Raw genomic sequence first — 15401 nt, 5'->3', positions numbered from 1 at the left:
TCCGTCTGTCTGTCTGTCTGTCTGTCTGTCTGTCTGTCTGTCTCTCTCTCTCTCTCTCTGTCTGTCTCTCTGTCCGTCTGTCTGTCTCTCTCTCTCTCTGTCTGTCTCTCTGTCCGTCTGTCTGTCTGTCTGTCTCTCTGTCTGTCTCTCTGTCCGTCTGTCCGTCTGTCTGTCTGTCTGTCTGTCTCTCTGTCTGTCTCTCTGTCCGTTTGTCTGTCTGTCCGCCTGTCTGTCTGTCTGTCTGTCTCTCTGTCTCTCTGTCTGTCTGTCTCGTCTGTCTGTCTGTCTGTTCGTTCTGTCTGTCTGTCTGTCTGTCTGTCTGTCTCTCTGTCCGTCTGTCTGTCTGTCTGTCTGTCTGTCTGTCTGTCTGTCTGTTCGTTCTGTCTGTCTGTCTGTCCGCCCGCCCGTCTGTCTGTTCGTCTGTCTGTCTGTCTGTCTGTCCGCCCGCCCGTCCGTCCGCCCGTCCGTCTCTGTCTGTCTGTCCGCCCGCCCGTCCGTCTGTCTGTTCGTTCTGTCTGTCTGTCCGCCCGCCCGCCCGTCCGCCCGTCTGTCTGTCTGTTCGTTCGTTTGTCTGTCTTCGTCCGCTTGTTCGTCCATCTGTCTGTTCGTTCGTCTGTCCGCCCGCCCGCCCGCCCGCCCGTCCGCCCGCCCGCCCGCCCGCCCGTCTGTCTGTCTGTCTGTCCGCCCGCCCGTCTCTGTCTGTCTGTTTGTCTGTTCGTCTCTCTGTCCGCCCGCCTGTCTGTTCGTTCGTCTGTCTGTTCGTTCTGTCTGTCTGTCCGCCCGCCCGTCTGTCTGTCTGTCTGTCTGTTCGTCTCTCTGTCCGTTTGTCTGTCCATCTGTCTGTCTGTCTGTCTGTTCGTCTGTTCGTCTGCCCGCCCGCCCGCCCGCCCGCCCGCCCGCCCGCCCGCCCGCCCGCCCGTCTGTTCGTTCGTTTGTCTGTTCGTCTGTCTGTCTGTCTGTCTGTTCGTCTGTTCGTCTGTCTGTCTGTCCGTCCGTCCGTCCGTCCGTCTGTCTGTCCATCTGTCTGTCTGTCTGTCTGTCTCTCTGTCCGTCCGTCTGTCTGTCCGTTTGTCTGTCCATCTGTCTGTCTGTCTCTGACCGTCTGCCTGTCTGTGTCTCTGTGTTTGTCTGCAGGTTCTCATCAATGATAACTCCAACTGGTTTGTCATCACGGGTCTGAAGCCTCTGACTGAATATGAAGTTTCTCTGTCTGCGATCTACAGAGACGAATCTGAGAGCGATCCGGTGGAGATCAGCGAAACCACAGGTCTGACTTCACGTGTTCCTTCATGACGCCCAGTGCTGCCTGAATATTGACCAGAATCACAGACTTTAACATGTTTTTTCTCTCTAATTGTGTTTGAAGTTGCCAGAACAACAACAGTTACGACGACGACCGTCAGAACGACTACAGCCGGTAAAATCTCTCATGTGTTTCCAGCACTCGTCATCAGTGGTTTTCCTGCGTCAGAAACGCTCTCCGGCGGTCGCTTACAGACGTGTTCATCCAAGCGCAAAATTCTTCAACCTTTCATCAACCTTCAGAACAGGAATTGATGACAAAGTCACTATGGAAATCCTTGCAAAAATTGATTTAGTTTGTTTTGCTGGCCACCGAAACAGTTTCAGCACAGGAAAACCCTGAATGTGCTCTGATGATCATGGCTTCAGTTCATTGTTTGTGTGTCTCTGTGTGTGTGTGTGTGTGCAGTGCAGCGTCTGGCCGTCAGGAATCTGCAGCTGAGCGACGTGACGACCTTCAGCATGCGTGTATCGTGGGATCCGCTGGGTCCAAACGTGCGTCAGTACAGAGTGTCGTACATAAGTACGCGAGGAGACCGCGCAGAACAGACGGTGAGCGTCTGAATCTGACTCCATCCTCTCCTACATTATAACCTGAATATTGACACTGCAAATTGTGCTGATTTAAATGCATTTTCATATGATAAATGTCTCATGACAGTCCATGGGCCAGTTTTACTAACAGAAAGCGCCAGCGTAAACCGTCTTTTGGTGTTAAAACAGTGCTGTCAGGATTTACTAAAGACGCGCAGTGAAGAATTAATGCTGGAAAGGCGTAGACAGTTATTTTTGTGCCTGACCTTATTGAATATGCATTTGAAGGAGTTTCCCTTTCAGACGCAAAAGTTATGGGTGGAGAGTATTACAATGAATCACGCAATGCGATTTACTAATGTTTGCTCTCGTCAACTTACTGGTATTTGCACCATTATTTAATGCCCAAAAAAGCATGCTTTAAACTATTTTGCGCCTGTGTCGTAAGTAGATCACCCACACCTGATGAGCATCGGCTTTACTTATTTGCAACTATGCTAATTTGCGCTGCACTTGGTATATTGCGTTGGCCATTATGTAAATGAGATGTTGCATCTTGTGTTCTTTAATTTGCGCGTTGTCAGTAAATCACCCGCAGAAATTTCCACGCCCATCGGCGCTGTTTTGGAATTGCTCTCGCACTAATTTGCCCTGTTTAATAAACCTGGCCCTATGTGTACAAAGCTGTATTAAACCAGAGCTGTATCAAAGGGAGGAGAGTTATGTTTCACTGCGCTGCTGTTTTTGATCCGTGACACGTTCAGATGTGATCCGTCACGTTTAACCTCAGCGGGTCTCAAATGCTGTAACATCACTAAAAGTGACCTTGGAGCATAAGACCATAAGGGTCATTTTTTGAATAAATAGCTTTCCATTGATGTATGTTTTGTTAGGATCGGACAATATTTGGCTGAGATGCAACTATTTGAAAATCTGGAATCTGAGGGTGCAAAAAAATCTAAATATTGAGAAAATCACCTTTAAAGTTGTCCAAATGAAGTTCTTAGCAATGCATATTACTAATCAAAAATGAAGTTTTGATATATTTACGGTAGGAAAATTACAAATTATCTTCATGGAACATGAAATGTACTTAATATCCTGATGATTTTTGGCATAAAAGAAAAATGGATAATTTTGACCCATACAATGTACTGTTGGCTATTGCTACAAATATACCTGTGCTGCTTATGACTGCTTCTGTGCTGCAGGGACACATTTATGTTATTTACAGAGTGTATATGTTACAGTGATTTTCAATTTCTCCTCAAAAATCCCTGCGGCTTCTGAGCATATTTTTGTCTTCTGTGGAGTTTTGTAAGTGTGTGTTTAGTTTTTATCGGCGGGTTTTTACCCCAGAGTTATGCAGCGCTGCAGGCCGTCGTCCTGAAATGTGTTTGTGTTCACCGCAGGAACATTCCCCATATCCAAACACCTTTGATGACGGTGTGTGTGTGTGTGTGTGTTTCTCCGCTGCAGGCGACGGTTCCTGCGGCTCAGACCTCGCTGCTGCTGCAGCCTCTGCTGTCGGACACTGAGTACCGCGTCAGCGTCTCTGCGCTCTACAGCGACGGCGACGGGCCGCCCATCACACGCCTCGCCCGCACACGTGAGTCTGCTCTCCACTGAGCCTCGCGCTGCGATTCTGGGTAACACATACAGCTGTCAACGTGTTACTTTTGCAATAGTGTCGAGATTTTAAGGTAAAGTAAATATGAATCTGAGAGGAAAGTGTGTATTTTTATAAGGACTGTTGACTTTCACTAGTTCATTGTAAATAATACTGCATTGTGACTAATGTTTTAACCGCCTTATTCTTCAAAGCAGAAGTAAGCCGTTTTCTGTGAATGTGCGAGACTTCCGGTTCATTAGCCGCTGTAGGAAATAACGAGAAGAATAACAAAGTGCAGTAAACAGTAAAACTGTTTACACTACAAACCAGTGTGTTCATAATTGACAAAATATGTTAAAATACCATGGTAAGACACACCAATTTGCAATATCAAGCAGCGAAGCTAGCTGTTTTGAACAGCTAAAAATAGTTGGAAGCGGATGACACCGGAAGCCAGACACATTACATTTACAAAAGGCCGTGTGCACTCTTACGGGGAAAATAGGGTGGATAAATTCATTTAAATTCAATTCATTTAAATCTTTTATAAATTTGTTTTATATATTAATTTTGATTCAAATTCATTTAAATTTAATTTAAATACATTTAATTAATGTAATTGTTCTATAAATTAATAATATAATTTTATAAAAAAAATTATGGATTCAAATTCGTTTAAATTCAGTTTATTCAAATTGAAATTCAGTATAAATAAAAAAAATCCAAATACTCCCTGTAATTTCATTTAACACAAGTTCATAAAACTACATGCTCTGTATAATATTATATTGTCACGATGGGTCATTAAACACTATATACATGTACTTTAGTTCTCCTAAAGAGGAAAACGTCATCTTCACAATAGTTTAGTGTAGTTTATTTATTTATAAAGCACATTCGAAAACAACAACATGCTATACAGGTAGAACAAATAATGGACAAATGACAATTTACACCCTTAGAGAGCATGTCAACCATTTCCTGTGTTTTAATGAAACGAACGAATGCGTACAGGCCAGTCGTGTTTCACAGGAAGTGAGGCGTTATAGTGAGTGACTGCTGTCTCCTGCTCTGCAGTGCCGCTCTCTGCTCCCAGTAACCTGCGTGTGTCTGAGGAATGGTACAACCGCTTCCGCATCAGCTGGGACACGCCGCCCTCGCCCACCATGGGCTACAGGATCGTCTACCAGCCCACCTCAGGTACCAGCACCTCACCACACTTATAAAACTAATGCATTACAATATCCCTAAACAAATTACTGATTACGTTACTTAGTTACTTTGTATGGAAAGTAATGCGTTACGTTACTTTTGAGTTACTTTTTAAATCTGGGCAGAGCTTGCTTGTTTGTTTTTAATATAAAAAGTTCTGGTAACACTTTATTTTAGGGTCTCTTAACTAGTTGCTTATTAGCATGCATATTACTAGAATATTAGCCATTTATTAGTAGTAATTAAGCACATATTAATGCCTTATTCTACATGACCTTATTCTACATCCCTAATCCTACCCAATACCTAAACTTAACAACTACCGCACTAACTATTAATAAGCAGCAAATTAGGACTTTATTGAGGGAAAAGTCGTAGTTAATAGTGAATAAGTGTTCCCTATTCTAAAGTGTTACCGTAAATTCACGTCTGTACAGTAGAGGACGCCGCTCAAACAAATCACATGAAGAATATGACGCAGGAGAAGAAAGTTCAACACTATTCAGCAATAACTAAAATAAAACACAAATGTGTGATTTTTGTTTAGTATGGCTGGAGTGGATCATCGAAGGTCAGCAGCAAAGAGATTAGCTAATAAAATGGAATTAAATAAATAAAGGATATCTGTGTTATTTAACATATTTAATTATTCTGAGATTGTATTTTACTGTTTTTATTGATTGTGAGGAACACTGAATGTGTTTTAGTGCAGGTGAGATGAGTAAATGTTGATATTTAGTCTAGAACTACAGTAAGATCATGTTCTTACTCCTGATTTCTCTCAACATGGCAACACCAGAGCTGTCCGCCAATACATGAGAAACACAGGAACTGGAGTTAATTATTTGAAAAAGCAACTCAGATATTTCCTTCTCAATTAAAATGTAATACGTTACTTTACTAGTTACTTAAAAAAGTAATCTGATTATGTAACTTGCGTTACTTGTAATGCATTCCCCAACACTGCTCATCACACACACACGCTGACCTCTGACCTCCGACAGCGGCCGGCCGTGCGCTGGAGACCTTTGTGGGTGATGACGTGAACACCATGCTGATTGTCAATCTGCTGAGCGGGACGGAGTACAGCGTCAAAGTCATCGCCACCTACACCACGGGATCCAGCGAGGCCCTGAGCGGACGAGCCCAAACACGTGAGTCTGAGCCAGGCCCATTCTACTCCGGTATCAGATTTAAACAATTCTCGATTTGACTGTGTGTGTGTGTGTGTGTGTGTGTGTGTGTCTGTCTCCAGTGTATCTGGGAGTGAGTAACCTCAGCACGTTCCAGGTTCGTACCAGCAGCATGTGTGTTCAGTGGCAGCCGCATCAACACGCAAACCTGTACCGCCTCGTCCTGCATTCGCCCCCCAGTGAGTGCACTTAAACACACTTACACATGCTTCAGGAACGAGTGTGTACTCAGAAGTGAGCAAACCTGACACAACCTCCTTCTGATGACATGCTCATCTGTAAAAGTAAAGTATGTAATGAATATACAGTCAAACCAAAAAGTATACTGTAGTTATGTAAGTGAAGACACTTTGAGCTGAGCATGTTTTGCTGAAGTGTTTTTCTTTAATTGCTAATGTGATCTTTTTACACACAGACTGAACAAAATGAAGCATTGCTTGGTGATTAGTTGAGCTAAATTGGTATTATATAATTGTGTTATTAAATTTAACAGCTGACAGCTATTCAGCCGAATTCATTACACACCTTTCTATCAAAGTTATCTGACATTATCAAGATGAATTTGTTTTGACGCAGTTTAACTCTGAGTTCTTCTCATATTTTATTACCATTTTCTAAACTATAGCGAATAAACTGTGATAATGTGAGAAATATTGAAGGTTTCTGAATAAATTTTGGTTTGAATGTATCTCAACATAATTCATCAGTTTAATTAATTAAATTAAGAATGTCAAGTCAAGTCATCTTTATTTATATAGCGCTTTTAACAATACAGATTGTGTCAAAGCACTTAACAGTATCAAATTGGAGGATAGAGTGTCAGTAATGTATAATGATAAGATTAAACACTCAATTTTCAGTTAAAGGCATTTCATTATTGAATTCAGAGATGTTATTGTCTAGCTCAGTTTAGTTTAAATAGTATCTGTGCAATCAAATCGACAATAATCGCTAGAAATTAAGTGTCCCCAACTGAGCAAGCCAGAGGCGACATGCATTTTTTTTTTGTCTTGCAAGTTTTCTGAAATCCCATATGAAAAAATACCATAGTAAATTTACTATAGAAAAATGTAGTAAAATTTCTATAGTAAATACTATAGTGTTTTTGTAAACTGTAGTAATTTACGAATGGTAATTTGCTGTGGTAATTCTACTATAATAATATAGACAAATTACTTTAGCCATTACTGTAGTAAATTTTCTAACACTCCAGTACTGGATACTACAACATGTTTATTTAAGCAAATTAAGCATCTTCTAATTAAATATGGACTAATTTGCATACATTTTACAAGACAGAAATCTGAGAATTGGTTCATAATCCTTGTTTGATTTTGTTGACATGTTAGAGTTAAAGGTTTCTACTAGGGCTGTCAAAGTTAACGCGTTAATGCAAATTCATTTTAACGGCACTAATTTTATTAACGCGCGATTAACGCAGTGCGCATTTTCTGTTTGACCCCGTCAACTTGAAAAGTATTAATTTAAGGTACATTTAGAACAAATAAAAATGTGCGATTAAGTTGCGATTAATCACGAGTTAACTCATGGCAATCATGCGATTAATCACTATTAAATATTTGAATCGATTGACAGCCCTAGTTTCTACTGAAGGGGTTTTGTATTTCTCTCTTTATCACTCCCATAAATCAGAAAATACTGTCAACAGACAGAAAACAAACACATTTTCACCATGTTTTTAGGAGGGAAATGTTGTATAAATCAGTGTGAATGAAATATAAACAAACCTTCAGAATATAGAGAGGAATAAAACTGTAAATTTAGCTGTTTGTAAAAGAAAAAACTCTTGAGAGATTGAAATTTACAGACGCAAATAGATGAAGTGCAATAAAATAAACACTTCAGTGTTTTGGATGCTGTCCACTAGTCTGACATGATGTGGAAGCAAAACAGACCAGAGTCTCCAGACTGTGCATGACAACAGTGGTTAATTGTAAAAGTCCAGTGAGTTTTCTCTTAGGGTCAGTGTTTGGTTATAACAAGCTGTATGTAAACCGATGGCAGTCTATGGAGCCTTACAGCTGATCGTAACTTTGGTACGTCAGCGTGAGGCTCTTCATGTGATTATAAGTCACTGAACAAAATGCCTCATTTAGATTCTGAAACATGCTGCATATAAACATGATTCAGTGTCATTTGACAGATGTCTGATTTTGTTCTGCCATGAATATTATAAACTCTAAAATATAAAGAGTGAATACACACACTCTTACATTGTTTTTCAATGAAATAACAATAATTCAGTCATTAAAACACCATAGTCTTTGATAAAGTATAAATACATATCCAAATGCAAAAGCTAATAAAAATGAGTAATTATTAAAAGTACAGTGTTTTAGATGGAGATTCAGATACGCTTTAGTTAGAGCCGATCCTCTCTATACGCAGGATACGCAAGCTGTGTAGGGCCCCCGAAACACCAGGGGCCCCGTGCTCTCAAAGATGTTTTCATTTTAGTTTCGTTTTAGAATTTGGCCAGAGGTTATGAAAACATGAATGATCATTTATTTTAGTTGAAAGCGTATACTGAGCCGCAGAAGGGATGCTGTTTCTCGAGCGCTTTCCGCAAGCACGATTCGAGACGGAATGAAACACGGACAAATGCGTTTCATCCATTCTTTCATCCTCCCCCCCACCCGACGGCAACACAGCTTTGCGTAGGACCCCCGGAGGTCTAGGATCGGCACTGGCTTTAGTTGTATTCAGAAGAGTTCACATACTTTACCTGATGCTGATGTACAGTGCAGTAGATGTAGTCAACACACACACACACACACAGAAGTGTAAATCTTTGGATTCCATTTAATCCTCTGTTTCAGACGGTGAGAAACAGGAAGTGAGGTTGAGTGGCTCCACGTCCAGACACTGCTTTAATGACTTGACCCCAAACACACAGTACACCATCAGCATTCATGCTCAGCTGCAGGACACAGAGGGACCCGCCGTCACCACCACACAGAGAACATGTATGTACACGCACACACACACACACACACACACCGCACAGAGAACATGTATGTACACGCACACACCACACCACACAGAGAACATGTATGTACACACACACACCACACCACACCACACCACACAGAGAACATGTATGTACACACACACACACACACCACCACACAGAGAATATGTGTACACACACACACACCACACAGAGAACATGTATGTACACACACACACACCACACCACACCACACCACACAGAGAACATGTATGTACACACACACACACACACACCACCACACAGAGAATATGTGTACACACACACACACACCACACAGAGAACATGTATGTACATGCACACACACACACCGCACAGAGAACATGTATGTACACACACACACCACACCACACAGAGAACATGTATGTACACACACACACACACACCACCACACAGAGAATATGTGTACACACACACACACCACACAGAGAACATGTATGTACACACACACACACCACACACAGAGAACATGTACACACACACACACACACACACCACACAGAGAATATGTACACACACACACACACACACACACCACACAGAGAACATGTACACACACACACACACACACACACACACACACACACACACAGAACATGTATGTACACACACACACACACACACACACACACACACACACACACACACACACAGAGAACATGTATGTACACACACACACACACACACACACACACAGAGAGAGAACATGTATGTACACACACACACACACACACACACAGACATATATGCAGTCATGTTATTCACTTTCAGTAAGAGGGAAGTTTTGAGTGACGAAAAATTAAATTTTTCCTAGAAAACATATAATTTTGAAACATGAGATTCCGTTTTTTAAAACTGTGACCCGTGGCATGAGATCCTCACGATGAGCATCACTGACTGTGATTGTATGTGATCAAGTGATTATACATGTGACCATCGCTGTGAGCCATAAACACATTTTGAGTTTAAATGACGTTTCATGATATACAGTAGTTGTCTTGTTGTTGCAGTAGGTGTAATGGTTGAAATGTAAACAAAAAAAAATCCAAACCATTGTTAGCCATTACATGAGAGGATACATTTTAGTGATACATTTGACTGTATCTTTCAGCAAACGCTGTGATGTTCCTTCATGCTGTAACTGTACAGAAGATCAGAGGAAGGGAATCCAAACATTTATAAAACTCAAGGCTATGTTCTCTTTGTGCCGTGTGGCTCACAGCGCGTCACATGCACTGAAGTGGTTCCTGTGTTTTCCTTTGTAACGCTGTCACTCAAACGTGTCTGTAGTTCCTGTGGCCACGGCTCCGCCCACCACACCCAGCACCACCGCCCCCCCGCCCACTCTTCCCGCCACTAAAGAAGGTATGGGTCACATGACATCACTGACGGTGAGTGTTCACGCAGCGGTTCTCATCTGCTCTGTGTGTGTGTGTGTGTGTGTGTGTGCGCGTCAGTGTGTCGAGCCGCTAAAGCAGATCTGGTGTTTCTGGTGGACGGATCGTGGAGTATCGGAGATGATAACTTCCAGAAGATCATCCGCTTCCTGTACAGCACTGCCGGAGCGCTGGACCGGATCGGTCCGGATGGGACTCAAGTGAGTGACACGTCAAGCACTCGCTGTGTGAACACAAACAATGTTTGGACTTGATTTGAAAAGGCCAACCAGCAAATCCCACGCAGTTTCACAGCCAAAAAGGACCAGCATAGAAAATTAATAGGAAATGCTAAAATACATCAATACAGAGCAATGCAGAAAAAACTCAGCCGTGAATATTATAAACTCTAAAATATCAAGAGTGAATACACACACATTGTTTTACAATGAAATATTAATAATTCAGTCATTAAAAGACCTTGGGCCAGTTTTACTAACAGCTTGTGCCAGCGCAAACCGTCTTTTGGCGTTAAAACAGTGCTGTCCGGTTTTACTAAAGATGCGCAGTGAAGAATTAGCGCTGAAAAGGTGTGGACGCAGTTATTTTTGTGCCTGACCTTATTGAATATGCATTACTAGGAGTTTCCCTTTCAGACGCTAAAGTTATGGGAGGAGAGTCTTCAAATGAATCACGCAACGAGATTTACTAACGTCTGCACTCCTCAAATTACTGCCATTTGCGCCATTATTTTGCTCTTGAAATGGCTGCAATTATTGTTGCTGGAGGAGTCACACAGAGAACAGAGAGAAGGGTAGAAGGAGAAGATTTTTTACACGCGTATTAATTTATTTTGAATGCCAGAAGAACACATTATCCGAACATATAGTTTGCCAAGCCATGTTATTTTTAATTTGCTTCAGGTAATTAAAGACGACTTCAAACCATCAACTATTGGCAATAGCTACTGGCAATACCAGTTCCATTCTTCTAGCAAACCTTAATTTTTTGGCCTCCGGTTCTTTTCAAGATGGAGATAAAGGCCGTCCTCCTCTGGGTTCCTGTTAAATAAGCCTGTCTGTGTGTCCCTCAGGTGGCTATCACACAGTTCAGCGACGACGCTCGCACCGAGTTCAAGCTCAGCTCGTACGATAATAAAGAAAACCTGCTGGACGCCATTCAGAGGATCTCATATAAAGGAGGAAACACAAAGACAGGCAAAGACCAGTCCACACACACACACACACACACCATCATCATCATCCACCGTAAACATACACACACACACGCGCACGCATATGACGGTGTTTGACCTCTGCAGGCCGGGCGATGCAGCACGTGAAGGACTCTGTGTTTTCGGCGGTGGGCGGAGCCAGAAGGGGCGTGCCTAAAGTCCTGGTGGTGCTGACGGACGGCCGTTCCCAAGACGACGTGCTCATGGTTTCCCAGGAGATCCAAACGGAAGGTGTGTTGCCATGGCAACGGTCACAATGATGAAAGTCTGCCGTGTTACGGTTCACAACTCTTTAAACCAGGGCTGTTATATACAGTATATCTCCTTCCCACTGGAGCTCCGGACTACATATATTACACATTTCCATGCTTTGTAAAATAATAAATCAAACCCTAAACAGTCAAAAATAGTCAGGATATTGGGATCTCAGAGCCAGTGGCTTCTGATCATTTTTCTATTTAAAAAATCATCAGTTGAGCCCAATTAGATATGAATATTAAAAGATAAGATCAGATGTTTTATGAAGCTATTATCATTTTTTACGTTTAGATACACATGTAAGAAGGGCATGTGCTGTGTGGGGTTCAGAGATTTCCTCTTGAAGTCTGGAGTGCTTTTTATATTTAGCTTAAACATAATCAAAACACTTTCATCATGAGCAGAAAACAAAGTTAACTGTAATTTCAGTGTTTATGTTGTCTTTCCTTGCCATCTACAAATAATTTCCCCAATTTTAATAATTATATGTTTATTTTAAAATGCTCTTAACATTCTGATTAATAATGCATACATGTAGATAAAAAATGTCTGGTCTCAAACCTGTTCAGAGTCATATTTGTATGTGTGATGGGTAAAAATCCCTATATTTGCAGCAGTGTTGTTTTCTGCAGTGTAAGTATCGATCTGTTTTGCAGCTCGCTGTGTTTCTGCTTCTGTTGTTAAAGTAACTCACTGCTCTTTATAGCTATCTTTATAGAGAAGCACCACACACGGGAAGGACTCGAATGAAGCACGTTTGGCTCTGGATAAGAAAATATTAGAGGACATGATGCCTAAATATCATTAGAATAAAAGACCCTGCGCACTCGTGGTGTGAACCACTCTGTTGTTTTGACGCGCTGCTCACTTTATTCAGAAATGGTCAAATGCTGCTGTGGTCATTATCCGGTCGGAACCAAGCTGAGGTCCGGATCTCGTTTGAATATGCCTGTGTTTACGTTGATGTTTGATATAGCCTGTGTTTGTTGTAGGTTATATTGTGTTTGCCATCGGTTTTGCTGATGCTGATTACGGCGAGCTGGTGAGTATCGCCAGCAAACCCAGCGAGAGACACGTGTTCTTCGTCGACGACCTGGACGCTTTCAGAAAGATCGAAGAGAAACTCATCACCTTTGTTTGTGAAGCTGCATCAGCCAGTAAGTGTGTGTGTGTGTGTGTGTGTGTGTGTGTGTGTTACAGTGATATACTGTTTTTGTTCATATTTTGAATTGGATTCCATTTTTATATTTTCTGCTTTCATTTTAGTTTAAATTTTAATAATTTTGTCTTTATACAAAATTTAGCTATTTTAGTTTTTGTCATTGTCATAACTTTTGTTGTTTTTATGTATGTCTATATAGTCTTTATTAATTTTATTATAGTTTTAGTTTCTTATTAGGGCTGTGACGGTCGCCGTGACAACCACCGGCGGTAGTGCACGTGACGTCACACACTCTATAACAAGCATAATACACAGTTTTGTATACAAGTGTAATAATATACAGTTGCAGATTGTTTTATTTAGACTATAAATGCTAATTCACAAATTGCATCAAACGCCATACACAGCATTTCTTTTAGATTGGCAGGTTTGAGCGCAGGAAAATACAGTTTATTCTGCATTCAGCAAAAATGGAAACCAAATACTACATCGCCGATCTGGAATCATTTCCATTCATGTCACCCATCCGCGTTCGTACAAGTGTCTTCAAGTTCACGCGATCGCAATTTAACGCCCGGCTGGTCAGGTTTATATCGGTGAGGCTTTCTCCAATCTGGCCAAATACGAACGAGACAGCGGTAAATGGAAGATGCTAATAAGAAATGTGGCAAAACTGGACGCCGCGTCACAGCACAACAGGTCGAGTCTGTCTGCAGGACATTTGAACTTCGTGTCAGTACTTCATAAATAGGACGAGGCAGTTTACTGTGAGGGATTTGTCGTGTCGTATCGCGCCGCATCTAGTGTAGACAGCATCACTGATTATAATGGGTTCTCGCCGCGCCGCTCGCGTGAGGTAGACGAGGTGTATTTAACTTTCTTATTTAAAGGAACACTCCACTTTTTTTGGAAATAGGCTCATTCTCCAACTCCCCCAGAGTTAATAAGTTGAGTTTTACCGTTTTTGAATCCATTCAGCCGATCTCCGGGTCTGGCGATAGCACTTTTAGCATAGCTTAGCATAGATCATTGAATCCGATTAGACCAGTAGCATCGCGTTCAAAAATGACCAAAGAGTTTCGATATTTGTCCTATTTAAAACTTGACTCTTCTGTAGTTATATCGTGTACTAAGACCGGCGGTAAATGAAAAGTTGCGATTTTCTAGGCTGATATGATTAGGAACTATACTCTCATTCCGGCGTAATAATCAAGGAACTTTGCTGCCGTACCATGGCGCAGTGATATTCCGCAGCGCCTGAAAGTAGTCCCCAGCTATATTATAACTAGTTACCTAGCTGGGGACTACTTGCAGGCGCTGCGTAATATCACTGAACCTGCTGCGGCCACGTCACAGCCCTATTTCTTATTTTCGTACTTAGTTAAACTAAATGAAAATGAGAACTGTAAATATTTTATTTCAAGTAACAAAAATGTTTTAGTTAACCATAATAACCCTGGTGTGGTTGTACCAACTTATCCATATTTCGGAGAGAAATTTGTACCCAGAAGTGGTATAAACCTGACTAAACTTCCTATTGGGGACATCATCATTTCTTAAAACAGCATACTAATACAGTAAATAAAATAAAAGTTTTAATAATGCAGAAAGTTTTAGTCTGTTAGTGTTTGTGTCTGGTTATAGTATTACAAACAATCTATATATAAAAATAATAGAAGTCTACAGCGTGATAAACGTGTGTGTGTGTGATGAGCGTGGGTTTGTTGACGTGTTTCTGTCTTGTCGTCTGTAGCGTGTCCGTCAGTACCCATGAGCGGCAGCACATTACCAGGTAAACCACACAAACACACAGACTCTTCACAGTCATTTCTGCTGTTCACACACACACACTTTCTGCTCCTGATGGGGACCAGCTGCAGATGCTCTCGCCGTTCGTTTCAGTCCAGCTTCAGTCCTTCAGAGCTGAATGTTTGTAAAAGACTGCAGATCTGAAGCTGCTGAGGGCAGGGTTCTGCTGAAGATGTGCTTGTTCTTGACTGATGGTTGTGCTCAGGGTTCAGGATGATGGAGACGTTTGGGCTGATGGAGCATCTGTACAGCAGCGTGAGCGGCGTGTCCATGGAGCCGGGGACCTTCAACAGCTACAGCAGCTTCAGACTCGGCAGCGGCGCGCTCGTCACGCAGCCCACCAGGTCACGCTTCACACTCACACCGCAGTCAGATTTACTAACAGCTTGTGCCAGCGCAAACCGTCTTTTGGCGTTAAAACAGTGCTGTCCGGTTTTACTAAAGATGCGCAGTGATGAATTAGCGCTGAAAAGGTGTGGACGCAGTTATTTTTGCGCCTGACCTTATTGAATATGCATTTGTAGGAGTTTCCCTTTCAGACGCTAAAATTGCTGGTATTTGCGCCAGGGATCGGCATTTTTGGGCATCATTCACGATTAATCGAGTACTCGGGGGCGGGGCGTGGGCGGGGCATGGCCGTAATGGAGATAATGAAAATATGTCAAAGTAATGTTACAC

The 15401-nt window shown here is 42.0% G+C and overlaps 1 protein-coding gene across 4 annotated transcripts in view; it reads left to right on the top strand.

Moving 5' to 3' along the window:
* col14a1b (collagen, type XIV, alpha 1b) overlaps positions 1 to 15401 on the top strand; it is a 60791-nt gene that overhangs the window by 29714 nt on the left and 15676 nt on the right. For all 4 annotated transcript variants that reach the window (XM_058753528.1, XM_058753527.1, XM_058753529.1 and 1 more), the window contains 15 exons: positions 1135 to 1267; positions 1367 to 1417; positions 1712 to 1854; positions 3316 to 3445; positions 4526 to 4648; positions 5665 to 5814; positions 5916 to 6032; positions 8694 to 8840; positions 10175 to 10249; positions 10342 to 10481; positions 11354 to 11477; positions 11582 to 11725; positions 12745 to 12909; positions 14668 to 14706; positions 14929 to 15067. In XM_058753528.1, coding sequence (XP_058609511.1) covers positions 1135 to 1267; positions 1367 to 1417; positions 1712 to 1854; positions 3316 to 3445; positions 4526 to 4648; positions 5665 to 5814; positions 5916 to 6032; positions 8694 to 8840; positions 10175 to 10249; positions 10342 to 10481; positions 11354 to 11477; positions 11582 to 11725; positions 12745 to 12909; positions 14668 to 14706; positions 14929 to 15067 — 1820 coding nt within the window. The remainder of the gene's footprint in view (positions 1 to 1134; positions 1268 to 1366; positions 1418 to 1711; positions 1855 to 3315; positions 3446 to 4525; positions 4649 to 5664; positions 5815 to 5915; positions 6033 to 8693; positions 8841 to 10174; positions 10250 to 10341; positions 10482 to 11353; positions 11478 to 11581; positions 11726 to 12744; positions 12910 to 14667; positions 14707 to 14928; positions 15068 to 15401) is intronic.

Source organism: Onychostoma macrolepis, chromosome 19 (genome assembly GCF_012432095.1).
Source record: "Onychostoma macrolepis isolate SWU-2019 chromosome 19, ASM1243209v1, whole genome shotgun sequence".
NCBI classification, from domain to species: Eukaryota; Metazoa; Chordata; class Actinopteri; order Cypriniformes; family Cyprinidae; genus Onychostoma; species Onychostoma macrolepis.
This window is presented reverse-complemented; position numbering and strand designations above follow the sequence as displayed.